Source organism: Siniperca chuatsi, linkage group LG19 (genome assembly GCF_020085105.1).
Source record: "Siniperca chuatsi isolate FFG_IHB_CAS linkage group LG19, ASM2008510v1, whole genome shotgun sequence".
NCBI classification, from domain to species: Eukaryota; Metazoa; Chordata; class Actinopteri; order Centrarchiformes; family Sinipercidae; genus Siniperca; species Siniperca chuatsi.
In genome coordinates, this window is record NC_058060.1 from 9906333 (window position 1) to 9928763 (window position 22431).

At 39.5% G+C, this 22431-nt stretch overlaps 2 protein-coding genes across 3 annotated transcripts; both read right to left on the reverse strand.

Moving 5' to 3' along the window:
• Positions 1-1901: 1901 nt before the first annotated feature.
• Positions 1902-8607, reverse strand: nrros (negative regulator of reactive oxygen species). 2 transcript variants are annotated; one of them, XM_044175951.1, is made up of 3 exons: positions 7839-8585; positions 6205-6319; positions 1902-3945 (listed from the first exon to the last, which is right to left on the reverse strand). In XM_044175951.1, the coding sequence occupies exons 2-3, from the start codon at positions 6304-6306 to the stop codon at positions 1990-1992; spliced, it is 2058 nt and encodes a 685-aa protein (XP_044031886.1). In that variant the 5' UTR covers positions 6307-6319; positions 7839-8585; the 3' UTR covers positions 1902-1989. The 2 variants fall into 2 exon arrangements, with proteins under 2 accessions (XP_044031886.1, XP_044031888.1); XM_044175953.1 differs by lacking the exon at positions 6205-6319 and having other exon boundaries at positions 7839-8607.
• A 10234-nt stretch (positions 8608-18841) lies between these two features.
• Positions 18842-22024, reverse strand: fbxo45 (F-box protein 45). The gene is made up of 3 exons (XM_044176558.1): positions 21511-22024; positions 20098-20454; positions 18842-19899 (listed from the first exon to the last, which is right to left on the reverse strand). Exons 1-3 carry the CDS (start codon positions 21835-21837, stop codon positions 19714-19716), a joined length of 870 nt encoding a protein of 289 aa, XP_044032493.1. The 5' UTR covers positions 21838-22024; the 3' UTR covers positions 18842-19713.
• Positions 22025-22431: the final 407 nt, after the last annotated feature.

A 22431-nucleotide genomic window follows, 5' to 3' on the forward strand; every position in this document is an offset into this window, starting at 1 on the left:
TTAGTAGCTTGTCCTCTCCTTTTCAAACAGCCGGACGACTGTGTTACTGAATATCTGACCACGCCCTGTAATTAGCATGTACGCTCGCAACCCTTTCAGTGCAATCAGGGACACATTTACATTCATGTAGTACACATGTGTAACCTGACCATTTCTGGTATAATGTATCCAGATGCTGTATCTAGATTGTGTAGAGATCTAGCTTAGATGCACAAGAGTACACTACCGGCTGTCAGAATGGAACTCAAATTAATCTCATTTGACCACTTATGGTCAAATTTCACTTCCCCATTCTCATTTGCATTTATCTGTGAGAAACTGACACCACTACTTGAAAGCGGAAAAAAAAACACTGTTTCACTCAACCACAGCTCTTGAAGAGAGACTCTAGTGTAAATTTGGTAACTCACCTCAAGAATGGACCCCATAAATAACCACAGCCGTGCTGTTTTGCAAAGACAAATCAGCCGTATCAATGTATTTTTGGCAAGTTTGCTGTGCTATGTGCACACTGCGAGCTTGACTGGACGGGCCAGTCCTATAGTTCATATAGTATGTATGTGATCACTTCTTTACCTGACCACCACTGAATATGGCTTGTGCAATCACATCTAGTGCATTTATACACCATGTTAAGTTAACTGCAAAGTTAAGTCAGAGTTTGGCTGCCATGTTGTGTGAATGCCCTCTAACCTACTTCATATAGTTGTCTTCTAACTTCTGACCCATTATAGCTGAGTAAATGAAATTCCTCTTGCTCAGCAATCTGTGACCATTTTGTCAAAACAGTAGCAGCACTCCAGGTCCACTTCTTGCTGCCATCATACCCAGACATATTTATTTTATATCACCTGCTATTTCCTGATAGAAACTGAAAACCTCAATTTGCACCCCTAAAGACAATATTTGCTGGTAGTTTTGCTTCCAAGTAGAATTACACCGGTTTTCGAGTCGCAAGCCTATTTCTCTGTCTCTAGTCAACTGCTGCCCTGACTGCATTTCTTTATTTCACTTTTTTGCACCCATTTGCATGCTTAGAACTAATCCTACCTGCCCTGCAGATGAACAACAAAAAAACGTTTGACTCTAACTGACGACTTTATGTTGTAAAAGATGTAAAAAATTATGGTGTTTAGAGGCTTTGACAAGGCATCACTCTGGTTTCTCTTTTTATGTTCCAACCACCATGACCTTGAGTATCACCACAGCGGTATTTTGGTTACTTTCTGGTTAGGTCTCTGGCAGTCTGTACAGCTACACACTGAACTACCAGCCTTCCCACTCCTGAGCAACTACACATACACAGAAAGGTCGAGAAATGCATTGTGAGTCCCCTCTGTGCTATTTGATGCTGAATTTTACATTATCAAACAAGGGAATGTCCCTTGTTTGATAATGTCATGTTTATGATGATATTTGGACAAATTTGCTTGAACTTAATGGTCTGTCACTGCATTGCTGCCAAAAGCATAGATCAGAATAGATATAGTATCAATATATGGGTCCAAACCAACTCCTCATGAGTACTGACACACTGGAATTTCATGTCAATGTTGCATCTGTGTCTCACTGATGGGAAGGAAACCTCAAACCCCTCCTCTTTGAGATACAGAACTGGGCAGTTGCTGCACATCTTAGCAAAACAGGAAATTTCATGTTTCCTCTGCTGCTTATAGCAACAGCTTGCATCACACTACTTCTGCATATGTTCACACACACACATACACCCACACATACACACACACACACACACACACACCAAGTCCCACAAGAACGCAGCCACAGTTTTACATCAGACTATCAGGATTAGGGTCTGGTTTTGAACCGCACTTCAGCAGCACAGCAATGTGAAAAAGTGAATACCCTGTTGTTTAAATACTTATCACAGAATTGTTCCATCATTATTGTGTGCAGTTTTACGTTTATTTCCAACATTCAGTGACATTTCTTATATACTGTACAAATCCGTTTTTTAGGGTTTATAAAGTATCAGTAAGATGTAGGCTTCATACACTTCTTTTTGATAGATTTTTGTAGCATTTTGGGCTTGAAGGTGAGGAGAACAATAATCGAAATGCCCACAAAAGAAAGACAGACGGGTACAATAAGCAGAATATACCAGAATATAGATTCCTCACCCTTCTCAAAACACGAAAATGACTCTAGGTCCACTCTGTGTGTTGTTTTGAAGATATCCTCACATTCAATGTCTGATTGTCCAACCATATTGATGGTCTTTGTTGTTTTAAATGTCTTGAACCATTCTGTTTCGCAGCAGTTGAAAGGATTTCCTGTGAGAAAAACAGTGTGCAGTTTCGGGGCTAATGTGTTAGCCTGACCTGAGGGAATACTGGACAGTCTATTGTCTCTCAAATCGAGCACTTTCAGGTGAATATTTAGAAGTGAAGGGGGAAGATGGGCAAGAGAGTTCCTTGAAATGTTTAAAGACTTTAGACTTAGAAAATGGGAGAAGTCGAAGTCTTGTATGTGAGTGTTTCCTAAACCTAGATGCTGTAATGTTCTGCTCAGACTTTGTATTGATTCTTGGACAATGAGTCCTGGGTTGTCAGACAGTTCCAAGTGCGTTAGAGGCAACCCAGTGAACACAGATGACGGAATTATTTTGAGGTTGCATCCCTTAAGGTAAAGCTGCCTTAGGGATATAACTTTCTTCCAATCCACGCAATCTGAGATAGTGTCTGTGCTGGTCTCAGCTTCCTCAGGAACGCAAATGTCAATGTTGTTATAACTGAGATCCACTGACCTGAGGCTTGGCAATGAGGAAAATAATCCAGAGGGTAACCACTCAAGGTCATTCAGGCTCAGGTTAAGGTACGTCAGATTGCCAAGAGTGGTCAGTGTACCTTCATCTGCTACAATCTGGTTCAGCCTGTTGTTGCTAAAGTCCAACTCGTACAAGCTTCCAGAGAACTGTTCTGATGTTAGATTTAAGGTTTCCAGACAGTTTGTGCACATTCTAAGTCTGGACAGGGCAGGCATTTTGTGGATGAATCCTCGAGGGAAATACTCCACCTGATTTCCTCTTAGATCCAAATTCTCTAGAGAGGAGATGTCACCATGAAGGCTCTCGTCCCAGAGCTTAGCCGTCACGTTTCTTGTGTACGTCTTCAGATTGTAGAACTCAACAGTTGTAGTGGAGTTCAGGAATGTGGCGTTGTCTGCAATGTGTTCGTAAAACCTAATACTGTTGTGGGATAGGTAAAGATTCTGCAAGTGACTCTGGTTGGGCAAGAAAGGAAAGAAGAGCAGTTTGTTATCTGATAGATCAAGTGTCTCTAGCTGGAAAGTGTTGTTAAGGTCTTGTCTGGAGATGAACCACTCAATAAAGTTGTGGCTGGCGTTTAGGACCACTAGCTGGGTCATGTGGAAGTCAGTCAGGCAAGGCAGATAATTGAAGGCCAAGTTGAGCCGCTGGAGCTTGGGATTGCTGTCGAAGGCGCCATCAATCTCGAACATGATGTTTCTCTGCAGGTCTAGTTCTTTGAGTTGGTGAAGATCCCTGAACGAAGTCTCATCCAGTCTCCTCAAGAGGTTTCCGGAAAGATTGAGATACTCCAGGGATGACAGATTTTGGAGAAGAGTTGCCACCATTTCATCATCAAGCTTATTCTCAGAGAGATCCAGAGCTCTAAGCCTAGGTAGAGTCTTTAATGCGTGGCTGGTTTCTTGGTAGCCAATATGAAGATTGTTATTTGCTAAATTGAGGCTGTCTAACAATTTTGAGTCTTGAAAAGTATTTGATTCTAATTTCTCCAAACTATTACAAGCTAAACTCAGGGTGTTTAATGAGGGGTAACGGAGGAGAGAATTGTCCTGTAGTGTTTGAATGTGATTGTAGTTGAGCTGAAGCTCCTCTATGTTGTCTGGCAGTTCTGCAGGCACAAAGGAGTGCTTGCCATTGTTGCAGAGAGCCATTCTTTGTATCTGCAAAGAAAAGGAGAACACATAACTTTTAAGTTTGTGTGTTGATGTATTGTACTGTATGTCTCTTTGTGGGAGAGAAATGTTTGGGCTTTTTAGAAATCCTACAGAAACTGGATTTCTTTCAGGCACCACAACTGTTAAGAACTCTGTCAAAGGACCAGATCTGCATTAAGGCTCGGTCATAGTTTCCGCGTTCCACGTCTTCTGACAGCTGCAGACTTGTATAGGTCGCACCGACACACATGCGGTTCCATTCTGAAGGTCAGCATCAGTCTGTCTTCAGAATATTTGAGCAAAGTATAGCAGCAAGTTAAAGACTGGGCTATAGCAACTGTCACTGATTATTCCTGAGGTGTGCCAAGCTCTGTGGTGTCACGTCACGTGGACGGACTCAAAGCACCGCTGTGCCTGACTACATCAAAACAGAGCTGCTAGCATGGCTGTAGACTCTTTGTCTTGTTGCCCTCATGATGCTTGACTGTGTAAAAAATGTCACCACTTGACATAAAATTAGTTTTCCACGAGCACTGCTCTTTAATTCACAGGGTCAGTTCCAAAAAAATATTTTAAACACACCCTTTAGGCACATTAACACTCACACAGTTGTTGCTCATATTATTAACAGTCACAGCTGATAATTTATCAAAAAATGTTTCAGTTTTAATAAACCAGTTGACTTTTTTTTACAGGCTGCCAGTTTTCAATTGCATTTAGTGAAGAATTGGCTTTTATTGCTTCACCTCTGAGGTGTTTTTGACATGTTTTATTTCTTAAATTATTTACATTTAAAAATGTTAAATCAACCATGAACAACCTACAACAGATATTCCACATTGTATTCTTAGCTGATTGTGTGCCACTTTCCACTCTATTAAGGGTTTTGTAGGTTGTAACAACTGTCTTTATTAGTGTTTAGTAAATACCATGAAAAATACCATGATATAGAGCGAACAACGACGCAGCAAGTAATGTAAGTAACATTAGCTAGTTTGTGGGTTAGCTTAGCTAGGTTGTGGATTAGCAAACTGTCGCTACAGTTGCTGCTGCGAAGCTAACAGCCAGAGAGGACGAGACAGTTTCCCAGAGCAAACCAGCTCCAGACAGCGATACTCACAACTCTCCTGCTACTATAGCTAACATCACTGCAACAGCATATATTGGCAAACTAGAAAGTAAGCTGAATGTCCGTGGGCAAGTCATTTAACAAACCATGGCTGGAATAGTGTTCTGTGGCCCGGTCCGAGCCACTTTGTTTGTTTAGCATTTACAGAGCCAGGGCTGAGTACAAACACCAGAGTTTTTTTCAGCGCACACACTGAACGGACAGCTAGCGGACAATTTGACAAAAAGACGTGTATTGGATTAGAATAGCATCCCTACCTTTATAATTTCAGCAATAAATCATTAATAAGAAAGATTTTGCGGTTGTCAGGTTGTGAACATTTTATTTTGCCTTGTCTTTTTAGCTCAACAGGAGGACTGTGGACCATTTAACCACCAGTTACCTTCTGGAAAACAGCTACAGAGCCGCCCTCCAGACCAAACCCTAATTATTAAGAACTTATTAACCTTCACAAAGGCCACATCATGGCTTTTTAGAAAGTGAGCAAGTCATTAATGAAGGGTACTTCAACTACATTAGTCCGCAAAATCCACTGTTGTAAATGTTAAGTTGTCAAATGGATTTGGTCTGGATGATTTGGGTCTTCCTGATAAATTAAAGACGTAACTTAAAAGATAAACCGTACAGTACATAGAGTATGGCTCAGAAAGTGGATAGTTTTAGTGTGAAAATTACTAATAATTCTAACATTTAATATTGTGGATTACCAACTATGAAGGATTAGTTAATAAATGAATCACTTCCCACTTTGCCTCCCTGATGAAGCAAAGTAGGAAATATCAGAGCACACAAAATGTCCCCACAAAATGTGTAATTTCCTGCAGGATGTTCACATGAACATTTCAGCAGTCTCAGCTACCATATCATGTTTACAGAACATCTGATACGCACGGAATGCAGCATCAGATTATAAAAGTGTTGTCATGATGATAAAAAACAAAGCAAAGTGTATCTGAGTTTGTCAGTAGGTACTTTTCTTCTTATAACTAGATCAAGCAGTTATTAAAAACACACACAAATTATTCTGCCTTTTACATCAGATATACTGTATGCTTCCATCGGTTCCTGAGACCTCACTCAGGAATTTCAAGATGTGCTTTTATTAAGTAGAGCTGAGTAAAAGAGAGACATCTTACCAGCTGACATTGTCTGTGTTGTGGGTGACTTGAGACTGGCGTCAGTATTCTCCACATGGGTAACAAGCAAAGCAGGATGGGAGTGAGACCGTGGACTGGCATTTTAACATTCTCACTGTTGACAAGGTGATAGAAGGAGAGAGGATTGACGCAATGCTGTGTTCAGTTTAAAATGGTTATCATGATTTTCATGTAATGACGGGCCTGGTAATATGACATTTTGGCAAATGTCTTAAAATGCAAGAAAGACAGCAACTTGACATTAAAGCCTTGAAAGCAGTGTGGAGGTCAGATAAGTGGACGGGCAAATACATTTACATTCAACTCTGACAGCCTGGGTTCAATTACCTACTCATGCTAAAAGCTTTCATGCTTTGAGTGAAGATTTTCACTACATTTTTCAACTCATTATTAATTATTTTACCCCCTGTATCCTAACCTTAAATGTTAGTTATAAATATGACTTGACAAACATGTGGGAATGGTGTGTCCAGTTCATATGTCTTTCATGGCGGAGGAATGTAATCCTCACACTATTCGTGTCCAAAACAAGTAATATGCGTTTCATTTTCTGTTGTTACACAAAAGAAGTTACAGAAAAGTTGGAGTTAAATAACAGTACGATAAATGTTTTATATTTTGGATCCCATCTCAGCCTGATGTGAATGTCCTCTCTATAAAATAATATTTCATAATTTAAATTCAAACCACTCTGTGACGCATACTGAATGTGGAGGCCTTTTGTTACTTTTTGGCTTGCACTCATTTTTAATCTTTGTAATCTTTGTATTTTAGTGGCCTTAGGAAATATGTTGTTTTGGGGGGTGTTATTAATACACAACACAGTTTTTTTTCTTTCATATGAACATTTTTCTCTCGTTTTATCACTTTACTGTTGTTTTTTTTAAAACTTTTCGGATAAATAGCTCATCCAAGGCAGTCTGCATGGCTGACAGTAATTAACTACATTGTTGCGTACAACACTGGCAATAACACTACTCAGTTTCTAAACTATATTATGTGTTGTGGGGAAGAGTTGGCCACAGAAGAAACATTTAGCATAATACTGCTCTTCTCTTTTCTGAGTGTTACTGGACATGATACAGCCAGTTTGATAGAAAACCGGCCATCGTTTAATACCGACATATAAACCATGCTTATATTGCAAATGGATTGCGCAAATATACAGCATATGAATCCATTCATCAGAATAATGATAGTAAAATGTGATCATATAACATTGAGAAATATAAACTGAAACTGAAAATCAGCATTATTAAATTGAAATGACATTGTGCCATTTGGTTTTTCACACTTCAGGTTTTTAATAGTGGGCAATCCGTACATCAAGGGACATTATTCAAATGAAATACCAGACACTTTGGCAACATAAATAATGATTCAACATTCTTTTAACAAGAGTCTTAATGACATCTTACACAGGATTTACAGTTTCCTGCCAGTGCAGGTGATCAATAAGATATCTTGCTCAAACACACCAAAGACAAAATATGTTCAAATTGACAAATTCAACATTCTTATTTTTAGAGAAAGCTTGCAGTTGGCTTCTTTTAGCAGCCAGAGTATCAGTGCATACTGCAGAACTACATTAGTGCACAGGTGCATTTACTTACCCTGGTGGTTAGGAGTGGATTTCCCAAGCCACTGACGGTTGATCCCCTGACCATATCGCTGGTTGACTCGTTGTTGCAGAGTGTGTTCTCGCATACGAGAGTTCAACTGCCTTCCTCTGCTCTGACTGAAGCACTGATGCCTCTTTTTACTATTCACGGAAGCAAGCAGGCAACGGAAACCAAGTCACATGGACAAGCTGCAATCAGAAAGAGGCTCTCAAGCCTGGGGCCACAGGAAGGCGAGTGCAGGCTCAACAGCTCTCAGTCAGCACAGCACAAGTTTTCTTTTCCCTCACAACACCACGACAGTAGTTTTTGTTGAACAGGCACCTAAGATTGGTAGCACAACTGCTACCACAAAAACCCACTGAGAAACACACCCTTCACACCCTCGGCTCGTTCTGATCAGCCAACCTACTAGAGAGGAAACCACTCAGCACACACACCCTTCCTGCCTGATTTTCGGCCTGTCACTGCAACAGCCATTACAAAACACACACATATACAGAGAGACACAAGTCTGTGAACATAAAGTAATGTATTGAAGGGTCACAATGCTTCTGGACCAGATAACAAACAATATCACTCAGGGAGTCAACAAGATGACTAATAGATAGCACGCGAACCATATCACTGCAACATACTCTGAGTAATGGAGAAGTCCTCTAATGTTTTCAATGCTAATAAGTTTGCAACATGGCTACTTTAAGTAACCAAGTACCTTCCCTAAACACTGTATTCTCTCTTTCTTGATGTCCAGCTACCAAACTCACCAGCTCTCTTTTGTTAAACTCCATTTGTTAACTTGTTTCTCCTTAGTAGTCACCCGTGAGTGCAAGAATAGGGAATTAGGAATCAGGAAGTGATGGTGGTGTCCTTGGGGAGTTGATTTGTTAGTGATTTCTTCCTGTTTTCACATAGGGCATCTCTAGCTCTCACTTCTGACTCTGTTGTAAACTTAGGTAGCAACAAGATTTTCTAATCCATGACTCCACGTTGAGGTTGATTTACTCGGTTGTGTGACACTCTAAACACTAAATAAGTAAAACCTCTGAGAAAAAGCATATCAACTGGTTATATAAAGGAAAAAATAACTGAACAACAATTGAACTGACGTGTTTTCATTGTCATGCTCCTGCCTCTGCTGTTTGCATGCTCACAAACAGCAAATCTTATTCTGAAACTTTGAGAAAGAGTCTTGCAAACATGAGCTTCACTGTGGGCCCACTGGAAAAAGGCATACTATAAAGTAGTTTTATATACAAACACTTTGTCCCCACCACCCCTTGCAGTTTTTCTACTGACCAGGAGTGGCAGCACCTCTGCAGAATAGTGGCAAATTTAAAATGAAGAATGTTCGGGGCACCCTGTGGGCCTTCTGTGACCTTGCTGTTATCTTACCCCTTTAACTACACCATCCTCCCTGCACTCAGCAGAGATGGCTGAGACACAGACCATCATGTTCTCTCTGCAAGAACTTGCCTTAATAAACCTCATACCTTGATGAATGAACAGATCAGGCCTCTATTTGTCCATTTAAATATCATACTATTGATAATTGACAAACAATTTGGCATCACAAACGCGACAAGTATTGTGGGTGAGTAAACCTTTAAGAATGCTTGCCTGACAGGATTGCCTGATGGAAGTGGAAGAGTTATTTTATTTCTGGTTGAAGAACTGACAATTTTGAGCCTGTGAATTACCGTTCAGAGTAATGTGATAATGTGAGTAATAGATTAAAGGCAAAATAACATTTTGTTGCAGATATGGGTTTTGATTGAATGACCTGATTAATCCACACAAAGAGGGGATGCTAGAACTTGCTGGTGCTAGAGAATCCCATGAGGGTTTCACTGAGCGTCTGTTACTCAAGAGTCAATAGACATAAGCTGCAGCAGCTGTGGTGTCTGGTGTTGTTGTCTGGCTAAACCCAGTATAATTCCAGTATAATTCCAGTGCAATTCCAGTGTAATTCCAGTATAATCACCTCAGTGAATGTGGACTTTAAACCGGGGCCCAATAACAATTACATTGTCTGGATGAATCGATTTCAATCAATTTTCTCAAGGTCTGCTCTCTTCAAAGTGAGGCTATTCATTTATATTATTAAAGGTGCTATTGATAACATCCAGCCACTAGATGACGCAGTCCCCCTCCCCCATTCCTTTCCAGTGGTTGCCAGTTCGTTGCATAACCTGCATATTTCATGGTCAAGTGGAGTGAGACTCTTCGTGATAGAGTAATGAATTCATTTTGCAACATATAGCTATACATTAGCTGTAGATTTAGGTTACTTTGTGCGGTGGTGTTTCATGTAACGTTATCTATGGTAATCTTAGGACATGGCTAGCTAGCTTTAGGTGACCCTTTTTCCCCCATCATTTAATAATTATAGGGGTCCTATATTGCAACACTTACCGTAAAATTTAATCATCCTTACACTATAAGACATTAGGTAAATATTTACATTTTAATCCAATCCAAGAGTACAGTACAGTACATTGTAGGGATGCTATTAAAACCCACAGCGCTCGACATTAGACAGACAGCTACAGTAAAAGTTAGCTAACATAGTGTTGACCTAACATTAGTAGAAGTGGATTATAAAAAAACAGCTGAGCACCACACAGCAACAATGGCTACAGGGAGAAAGGACGACTGTATGATCATGTCAGGATTTTCAGATTTTTATTTGAACGTGAGTACCGTAGCTGTTGAGCTCAATGCAGTTAGCGACATTGCTAACTAGACTGCGGTAACGTGAGCAGCCGCGAAACTGTGGTCAAGCCAGCTGCCGTCCTGAAAGGTCATCCATCTGTAGCAGTTTGAGGAAAGTGAAAAATAAAGTAACCTGTAAGCTCTGTAGGCAGTCTGGTGTGTTTGTTTCATCAATTTTGGGCTTTGATTAACCATTTTTGCACACACCTCCAATGCACTACACTTTGTGGTGTCTTATTAAACTGTGATCAAATCGTTTGAGAAACTAAGCAAATCCATTCACATGATTGGCTTAGCATCATCTTTGTCAATCATTTGATTGGATAAGAGCACATTAATATATTGTGGTTGGATGATGGATAACAAGTGTTCAAGCTGTGGAAAAAACTTCACAATGCTATGGGAATTATTATATCTGGAAATGCTAAAATTTATAACTAATACGACATAACCATGTAGGCTTAACGTAGGTTTGCACTTGGTCCTCTTTCAACTCCGTTTTAAGTGTGACATCCACACATTTTTTATTAGTTAATAGTATTTGTGGTTGCCATCTCCTAATATCCTCTTCTATCATTGCATGAAATTTTGAAATATTTTACTTAAAATCTTTGAGGAATCTCAGTTCAAATTAATCTCCAAGACCAAAAAAAGCACACATACATTTGTCTTAACTTTGAGCACCAAACAAATTCCTTAATAGGTTAGTCCACTGTTGTCATGGCATCGCCTTCTTAATGTCTTATTCTATCACTGGTGCAAATTTGGTAACATTTTACTGCATTAAGGTGAAGAAATCCTGCTTGGAAATGCGCTCCAACACCAAAAATTACACATATACTTTTATACAAACTTTCCCAAAAATAATTCCTTAATAAGTTAGTTCACTGTTGTCATGGCATCCACTTCCTAATATTTGAATCTATCACTGGTACAAATTTGGTTACATTTCACTGCATCAACTTGGAGAAATTACACTTCAAAATACCCTCTAACACCAAAAATTACAAAGTAACATTTACATGAACATTGACCTCAACTGAAATGTCTCTTTCCAGAAATCATGACCCGGTTACTCAAGATAATCCACAGATTTATTGTGAGCTGTTTTATGTAGGAACTATTATTACTATTCTTTGTACCGATAGTTGCTCAAAATATAAATTATATCAAAGAAGGACACCAATATTTCTTGCAAAACGCTTGATGTGTTGTGACAGGTAACCAGTGGATGGCAGTATATATTTGGTGATATGCTGGGACCCAATAACAAGGATTTGTTTTTATTATAATTCAGCAGAAAAATATGCAATTTTATACTTTTTAAGACATTTGTTGTTAATTGTTACAGTAACATATAATGTTTTTTAAACATGGGGCTGTGCTATCTGGACTATTGTCAGTGTAAAACTAAATAGAAAAACTGCATTGATTCATATTTGCTGCGTTGTTTTGTAACAACACAAAATCCTACATACAATGATGTGAAAATAGGCCTGTGTCTGTTTTATGCAATAAAAGCGAGCATCGGGTATTATCTACAGTAACACTAACAGAGTTAACAAAAGAGTTTTCTTTTCATGATCTCTTATTTCCCCCATTAACTTTTGAAAAGGATAACATTTTACAAGAAAAACTTTGTAAACACATTTGTATTTTACATAACTGTCATTTCCATTCAGTCACAGGTCAGGCTGAAAATTCCTGGCTTTTGGATTTCTTATCAGTTACATAAATTCTATTTTCCTTGTTTTTTGCTGTGGATTGTGTGGACCAATGCATCAATTCACTTAGAACACTGACATTTTAATTCTATTTAAGGGAATGAAGGAATGAATGAATGAATTATTTTGTAAATCGTGTTTTGAAGAACAGTATAAATAAATTGTACTCACATTATATACAAATGGGTGCCAAATTAAACGACAAAGTGAGAAATGACTGTGGAAACACAACAAAACATCTATGCGAGATTTTGGAGCGACACGTCACCCAGCACTTCCCAACGCCACTGGCAAACCCCCAAATCAGGGAATATCTGTAACAGAGGGTCTTAACCTTTTTCATCCCTGGGACAAGCAACATTTGAATTTTGTCTTCGAGGATGAAAATTGTAAAGACATTAAATGAGTGATTTGGGTCCAACCATACATTTAATGTCTGTGGAGTGATCTTTAATCATGAAGAAGGCGCCAGTTAGACTGACTGGCACACTACATATGTGAAGGTGAAAAAAAGTTGTAGTTGTCATTATAAGCAGATACCAATGTGATCCATGATAGATGCACAATAGGAGCATTTACAACTGTGCCCCCCAAAACCCCAGAAATTATCATAGGTTATACTGTATACATGAGGAGATCAGGTCCACCCATAAAGGGTTTCTGATGTACTTTAGTAAGGATCCATATTTCAGGATGCACAGCTTTGCAAGAATGGTGAAAGTCACTGGACAGTACAGTTTCAGCACTGAAGTTCTTCTGTCAAATGTTGGTGGCTCAAGAAGTGACTAACTGCTGACTAAGACAATGTAATGTTTTTGTTACGTACATTGTGCAAATATTGTATGTGTATATAAATATAGTAGATTTATAAGTTAAGAAATAATTGTCACACAGTGAGTACTTCAAAATGAGGAGGACCTGCCACAGCAAAACTGACTGGGTGGATATAAAATTGAAAGGAGGTGTTATGCAACACCCAGTTCAGCAGGATGGAAGCAGCTGTTGGGTAATTGTCATAAAGGTAAGATGAATCTTTCTTAAAATGCCTGCTTTTTCTCAAATAGCTGTGTAAATTCAGCACTTACAATTTAATTCTGTTTTACTGCATTTCCAATCCCCATATTTGGGGGACAGCTCTTTACAGTTATAACAGTACACCATGCACTATAGTTAGCCAATGTACATCACATATTGTGTCATTGTTTAGATGGCAAAGGCAATCATGGAGGCCTTTGCAGAAATGCCAAAAATGGCATTTGGTACAACAAAGAAACAGATGGCACAGGAACGCAAATACTTGGCTCTAGAAATACTTGAAGCTTCAGGTGCATGACATCTTATCATAATTAGATTGTGAAATTGTTGTACTGGAGATCTCAATTTTGCATTTGTATATTAGTGTTTGACGCACAGACCAATTGTGCCATGTGCTCAGCGGGAAAACCACCCAGTCCAGGGCCTTTCTTCACTGACTGGGTAAGGTATTGTTTTTAACAAGTGTTTGTTTGGGCACTTTAATCCAAGTGGACAATAAACGCGTTGGTCTAATATTAACGTTGCAATGGAACATTTGGTTAAAGCATGGTACAACTAGGAAACCTGGATAAAGCCAGCCTTTGTGGTGAAATGTCATTTGAATGAACCTTTCACAGATTCAGTGTGACAGCTGTTGCCAGTGGTTCCATGCACAGTGCCTGGGGATGGACACAGCAAAGCTTCAAAATGTCAAGAGTGTTGACTGGGATTGCTTTCTGTCATCTTCTGTATGCTTGTAGAATGGCTGCTCTTTATTTTATAAGTTTAACCTTGTTCACAATATTTTGGCTATCTATATTATTGCCCTTTTATTTTCTCCAAAATAGTTCAGTTACATTATTTGTTATTTGACGTGACTTTCCCTTTAATTGTCTCTGAAACGGCAGAGTGAAATTACTTCAGAGTGTACATTGTTATACTGAGGGTCATCCTGAAAAGGACTGCATACAAAAACTGAGAAAACTGTAAAGGAAAAGATTTTATGAGTTTTTAAATACGAGTAAATTCTGAATGTGCTATAATATAATTTAAGGTGACTTTCCATTTAAGACTATGGCTATCGGTAGTTGTTGTTTATTTTGTTTATATATTCAGGACTGTAATTGTAATATAATTGTATGGGTGTATGGGTTATTGTTGTTCAAACGATTAAGCTAAGATAGCTAATATGTGCTAATGTCAGGGTCCGTTTTTTCCACACCAACTGGCAACTATACCACGTGATACCAACGTCGTTATACTATTGGCTCACAAGCCATGTTGGAAGCAGGAACCAAAGGTCAGACATCTCATACAGAGATAAACAAAACATTCATTTTGGACCCGTCGTTAAATCACAATCATTATATTTCTTTTTAGGAAAAGTGATACTTTTATTCTGCACCTTTCTAAAAGCTCTGTGGATGTTTTTTTCTAAAACATTCATCTACATAAAAATGTTATCAATATAACCTTTAAAATAGTATTGTTATTAAATTGTAAACAACAATCTCCTTATTACAGGAGAGAATTCAATTGGATCACACCATGGTGGAGATAAATTAATGAACTTAAATCATTGATGCAACTGTAATTAATCAACTTTTTGGGTGGAAGGTGAGGAGTTTTCTGTTAGAGGCTGAGAGGAAAGAACTGAAGAGAGGGTAGACGGTAAGAGACTGTGTAGCCCGACGATGGTTAAACACTAAATCAAAGGGGGAAAAAAAGGCTTGTGGACAGGGTCCAGATAGACCACCAAAATGAAACCTCACCAGCCTTAGTTCATGACTGCAGGGTGTCAGGCATTATAAGGAAGGACATTTTTAACTTCACACTAGTCATTTGCACATGCATGGGTGATGTCATCCTGCCTATGGTTTCACACTGTTCCGCTGATTGACAGCTGACTTGCGCAGTGGTGTGAATGTGTGCAGCACATGAAGTGTGAATTCTGCGTGCTATTCTGTTTTGAGTCTGTTTTAGGACTTGAGGGTACATTACATGGTACAGTATGAAAATTAGCATTCTATTTGAGAGCTGAAGAGTTGGTGTGGCAGTTGGGGTGTGAAGTCCCTTGAGTGAGGGGGGTTGTGGGCAGCTCATACCCTGCAGTACAAAAACACCACAGCAATGAGGACTTACACTACCAATACTAGAATACTGAAGATTCTAAGTGTTTCAGGTTTAGTAGGTTTTAGATTTTCTTCTTCACCTGTTTTCTCAACAGAAAGCAGTACAGTAGAATTCCTCCTAATATCTTTCTAACATCATTTACTTAGTAATATTTTAAGCTGTTGTTTAACATATATAAACTGTTTTACTATCACTCCACTGCTGCAGGTTAATGAAAACAGATACAATTAGCAAAAACCTGCTTGATACTATGTTTATTATGAAAAGTAAGGTGGAGAACCTCAGTCCTCTTGTTTCGTACTGCCCATGGCCAGGGCTTTCTGTGGTGTAAGGGTATTTGCATAACATGCAAAAGGGAAGTACTGCCCTCAGGTGGAAAAAGGATATATTGCATATTTGTAAGAGACACAAACCTCGAGGTGCGTGAAAGTCAGGACTCAACCCAGTCCTTTGGGTAATTTTGGACATTTCTGAGGGATGGTTTGAGTTCCTTGAAGATCTGGAAGTTATAATGTCCACTTGTTTATAATTATATTCAGACACATATATAACAACCTATACAAGAGCACACAGATATTATTTATCATAACATACAGAAATGACAAGAAACACAGATACATTGTGTGCACATTGATTTCCCATCTTGAATTTGATTTTTGTTACTACAAAAACTGTAAAAACAAAAAATACAGAAATGTGAAGATTGGTTCTGTTTGCCTGAAAGTTTGTATTGGGGTGAATTTATTTGAAAATGATGCATTCAAGTCTTTTTTTTTTACCCCTGGAAATAATACATCCTCATGAAAGTAGGTCTAGCTCATGGGATCATAGTTATTTCAGGAGATTTGTTCTTGTTACTCAAAATCACTAATGAAAAAACACATCAACCACTATTATCTAGTATGTACAGCTGCAGAAGAGAAATTTTAGATAATACCCAGCAGCTATGGTGTCTGTAATTAGCTGTTGTGCTAACCTCCACATTTACATTGAAGTTTCAAAATGTCAGTGTTGATTAGTGTTCTCTGTCCTCTATAAATAAACAAACGAACAGCAATCATAATTCACACATTCATTTGTAAGAAAGAGTCACATAATGCTCAAGGCACTTAAAAGGCAGAAAAGTCACTTAAAGGGACAGGTCAACCCAAAATCAAAAATACATATTTTCCCTGTCCCCTGTAGTGCTATTTATCCATTTAGATTGTTTTGGTGTGAGTTGCCGAGTTTTGGAGATATCGGCCGTAGAGATGTCTGCCTTCTCTCGAATATATTGGGGACTATATGGCACTCAGCTTGTGGTGCTCAATGCGCCAAAAAAATATATTTGAAAAACTCAACAGCAATGTCTCTTTCCAGAAATCATGACCTGGTTACTCAAGATAATCCACAGACCTTGTCGTGAGCAGTTTCATGTAGGAACAATTTTTTTTCTACCAAACTGCACCTGCCAACCGTATCACCGCGCAGAAGGAAGCATGCAACAATAACAAATATCAGCGATAATATTCTAACAAATAGTTGGATACTGCTAGCTCACCTAGCACCACTGAGCTAGCTAATGTTACAGCTCAGCCGTGGAGGACACCATTAATGTTTACATCCTGCACTGTCACGAGCCTCTCGTCCATGAGTAGATGCACGCTTCCTTCTGCGCGGTGATACGGCTGGCTGGCGGGTGTAGTTTGGTGAAAAGAAAATAGTTCCTGTGGATTATCTTGAGTAACTGGGTCATGATTTCTGGAAACAGACATTGCTGTTGATAAGTGCCATATAGTCCCATTATATTAAAAAAAAGGCAGACATCTCTAAGGCCGATATCTCCAAAACTCAGCAACTCACACCAAAACAATCTAGATGCATAAATAGCACTACAGGTAAGAGGAAAAATATGAATTTTTGATTTTAGGGTGAACTGTCCCTTTAAGCTGCCTCCATTTCTATTGATTCCCTTTTTCACTGCTTGTTTCATGTGAAGGTATGGATGTATTGCATTGATGTGAGGGAGCAAAGTCATGCTCATAAGTACTATAAATTCAGCAGCTTTTGCGGGTTTGATGGTACTGTAAACGCTCCAGATAGGTAGGCTGATAGACAGATACTGCAGCCAGAGTGACTGCCAGACTGACATTGATAGACAGACAGTCCGGCAAACAGACGTTCAGGGTCAGAACAGGACAGAATGGCAGGAAACTAGAGAGACTGCTCTGTGTTAAGAGATACTCGGACTCAAATGCAAAGAGAAGAGGACAAATAGGCAGACATACTGAGGCAGCCAAGCTCTTAGAATTGGCTGCACATATTCAGTCAATCATTTATTGAAGTGGCAATCCTCTCCCACACTGCTGAGATCACCAAGCAGCAGAACAGTGTGTCCAGTACTGTGATGTCTTTTCCTTTTATTTCCTGTTGATGAAGGCTGAGCTTCTGTAAGAGGTGCACTTTTATGAGTCATGCTGATCTGATTCTGTATATTTCAAAACAAACCGCTGCTGCTGTGGCCTGACATGTAAAATACATCTCTTCCTGTGAGAGGTTTTGTCCCAGAACAGGCAAAGTACAAAATTTCCCACGCAGGAGAGGTTTGCCTTCAGGGCTTGCTGGCAGAAAGGCTTTCTAGTCGTACTAGTAGACTCAAAACAAATTTGTGCATTAACAGGCCTGTACATTGTAAATACATGTGCCATGGAAAACACTGACATTATCTAGTATGAACTGAGCCAAATGGGAACTTAGAACATTAAAATCGACCCTAACTCTAAAATCAAAATGTCATCAGCCTCAAAATGGTTTTATTGTGCCCCTTAATAGCTGATATTTCAAGCCATAACTGACATAGTTTTACATTTCTACACTACATGCAGTTCAACACTTAAGAGCTGAATGGAAAGCCTTGACCTGATATACTTGTCATGCATAGTCACACTGGGTGGTGTATACTATAAACTGCCTGTTATTGCGCAATTCATTTATACCACAATAGCATCAACGGTCCCTGTAATGCGTAGTTAATCTTGTATATTAGATAATGCGTCTTTTGCATTCTTTACTTCATACACAGGTCAATAACCTACAATAGCTACTGCAGTTACCACACACGCATATCATATCGCTGTCCTGTAAAAACCAGGTACTGTATCTCCAAAATTTCTACTTTTCATGGGCTAAGAAACACAGCCCTGTTTTCAGCTTTAGGGACAGTTAATTCTTCTTCTAATGTGAGAAATTCAAAAATCACAAATTTTGGAGATACATGGTTTTCACTGGACATCTATTTGATCCAGAGCTTTATTTAGATGTACAAGTCATTCTGCAGTGTGTTTATATCCTCAAACATTTTTAATGAAGGTGGCTGGTTCATATAACATGTAGTGTAATTGGACAGCAGACAAACACAAGCATCGAACCATCTTTATTCTAAGTGTGGCACCATGTAGACTTTATTTTTAGGCCTTATAACCATACAGTATCTATAGAACCATAGATAAAACCAAGAAATAAATAGTGTGTAATACTACAGTAGCACATTAAAAAGTACACATATTAACATGATACAGGTATAGTTTCCACCATTACTGGAAAGGTATTTTTAAAATGGCAGATGTTATAGTCCATACGCCAGTATCCATGCACATGCATGACAGTTGGTCTGCATGTCCTCTATGTTTCCCTATAGCAAAATATAACATCATGTCACATTGATTTGGCATATAACCATTGTAATCCAGTCATCGATTATAGTTTAAACTGTGTTAATCCACGATGCTGTTTCCATTAACCCATACAACAGATAGCTATTGATAACAACTACTGTTTCACTTGTTAAAATGGTCTGAAAGTATTTGCCACTGTTAAGAATAGTTTTGGCCTCATTCAAGCGGACATAAAATCTCAAGTAAATGTTCAGCACTGTTAGCCTGAATCGTATGACATTAAATAATGTTCCTCTATCCTGTAAATAAAACAGTCCAGCAGCTAAACTGTAAAAGTGGACACTTCCACGTTGATACAGAAACATGTTTATGACCGTTCCCACACACTACTTTTCCCTGTAGTTTATCCAGTCCAAAAACTGACTCCTCATGTCGAGCTGTAGTAGAAATGCCAACAGTTCTCTTTGTGTATTGTGAACAGAGTTATTCTGCATGGAAGAAACGCGACCACTTGGCCTCCAAAGCCTTCTGAAATGGTGCAACAAACAGGGTCGCCAGTCTGCTAACAGAAAAAGTCCTGCACTCAACAGTGGCCTGTTAGTCTTAATGGTGGCACAGGTTACTCTGCATCTAGCCATCCAGAGGTTTTCCAAGGTACACCATGGTGACTTCGGTGTTGCCATATACTGCAGAGACAGCAGGGAACAGGCAGGCTTTTGGCAGTCCACGAAACGCTACTCCAAGAAACTCAAAACCCCTCTCGAAGGCTAACGTCTTGTCATCCATGTCTAGAATCACTCGTATTCTCTCCCCAATCTGTGGGAAAACACAATTACACATTGCTGGATTACAAAAATACCAAAAACTTTGAAGACATTTCTAAAAAGACAACAGCAAACATATCTCCAAAATTGTTGCAGTAACTAATTCATTCCACACATTTCAACATTATTTTGAGATTACTTCAAATCTGATGAGGGTACAAAAACATACAGATGTGGCTCCAGCTCCTACCTGATACTTTGGTGCATTGTTACACTGTGGGAAATTTCCATTGACCTCCCCATTATGAAGCAGGTTGTTGTCGACCAGGTTCCAGCCCCAGCTCTGGTCATCACTGCCCAGCAGGGCCACGTAGCCTTGGCACTGCATGGACGCCCGCTTCGTGGCGAGGCCTATCACTGCCACTGTGCCAAGAGGGCCTTCCCACCAGATCTCCCAGGCGTGCCTCCCTTCCGAAAAGCCAATCTTGCCACGCGCACCATCCGTGCTCTGGGCGATAGGGTTGCGGTGCAGGGTGAAGCCGTTCTTCTTCACGTAAACATTGCGGGAGCAGTCGTGGGAGCTCAGAGCATGTTGAAAGGCCTTGAGCTGTAGAGGATGACGGGACAGGGACAACTGCTATAGTGAACTGATGTTTAGGTATGAAAGATCCTGCTGTTAAATTCTGGTTAAAGTTTTAAACCAGACTTCATAACCTTTAATGTCAAAATAGCATATTTTATAACATCATATTTTGGAAGTGTTGGGTGCTGCAGTTAAAAGGAAAGCCCTCTCTTTGTAATTGTAGGGAAACATCCCTCTATATATAGATGCTTGCATAAACAAGGTAAGACATGGTCATGGACTTTGGCTTGTTCACCATGCAGGACACAATGTGTCAATTTTGGAGCTCAAAGTCTTTCACAATTTGTTTGATAAGTAAATGATTGTGGCTGCTATTATAATTTGGGATCAATTAATCAATATCTTCCAATGAAAGACTCGATCTGAATGGAAGAGATATTTAGCAGTAGTAAAATTTTTCACTCAATTTCAATTTGGATCAACTGGATCAGTGGTTTTCAAAAAGGTTCCATAGGGTCCCGTGGAAAATTAAGAAATAATTTCATGACTCCTACAGACAGTCCCATTCAGAGGCTGCCCTAAAAATAGGTTACACTTTCAGTGGGCTTACTATTTCCTTGGTGCACACAGTTATGCAATAATAAACAATAACAGTAACCTCACTACTGGGCCCTCTAATAAAATAGGGGTCCATGGTCTAAGGCGGGCTAATAACAACAAAACAACACCTAGTTTAGGTCATGCCCCCAATACTTTCGTGACTCAAACAACCTTAATCCAAACCCAATCAAAGAATCTGCCAATTTAATTTGGACTTTCAGAAAAAATGCACATTAATTTTGTACATTACTTTGCATTTGTTTATAAAGGATTGGATATGAATCACTATGGTCTTCTGGCATACAATATTGTATCTTATAGATTCATCCTGCAGACAGTGTGCAATTTACCACATCATCTGTCGCGTTCCGTGAAGGTGTTTGCAGAGCAAAGGTAGCACTAAACAGGCAGATTTTTTGAATGGGGTTTGTCATTAATCCTCCCAACCCGAAAGAACAGCGGTATATAAGATAAACCTACTTTCCCCTTGTATGTGGGCAGGTTGCACAGGATGTCAGACCGCAAAGCTTCATCGCTCATAGACCGGTTGCAGAGGCTGCGCCACACCTCGCTGTTTTCGTCCGCTAGCATGTTGTTCCAGTGCCAGCAGACCAACGCGCAACGCATCAAGTCGGAGAGCTCCAAATAGGAGAAGACATGCTCCAGGACCCGAGCTGGCAACCTCCCGGCCACCCCTGCGCCTCCTCCTGCTGCAGCAGCGTAGGGAGAGCCGGCGGAGCTGCAACTGGCTGCCGCTGCTGCGCCCAGACAGGAGGAGCCTCCTCCTCCACCGGCCGCTCCAGACATTATACCCGGGCTGCTCTTTACCGACGACACCAGCCGACTTAAGAGTTTCACCTTAAACCGTAGAATGATTCCTAATATAAGTGAAATCCCAACATTTTACCTATAAAATCACATATAGGTCGCACTAAAACCACAACAGTATGGACCTTCTTCCCAGTTCAATGGCTGAATGGAAACGATGCGTCAAGGTCCTTAAAGAGCAAATACACTTATTAAATTGCTGTCAAAGAAACATCAAAATTAATTTGTAGAAGTGTTTTTTTACATTAGGTGTAGAGCAAAATCGGCTAAATCCACTTTTGATAAGTTGTCAGATAAAGGGAAGCCTTTGCCAAATTAAAATAAATTTTATTGCCTGCAAGGACCGCAGAGCGGACAGAATAATGAGCTCAGAGAATTTCTACAATGTTGCGTTGTTGGGATATTGGACGTTACACAGTTGCAATGTCAAAGTGTAACGACTGTGTGGCAAAAAAACAGCATAAAGGAACTATAGCCTACTAAATAAGAATGCCATTGTTTACTAATAAATAACTTGATCTGATCTATAGCGTCATTTTAGTTGGATTCATAATCGTTTTAGAGATTGGGTTT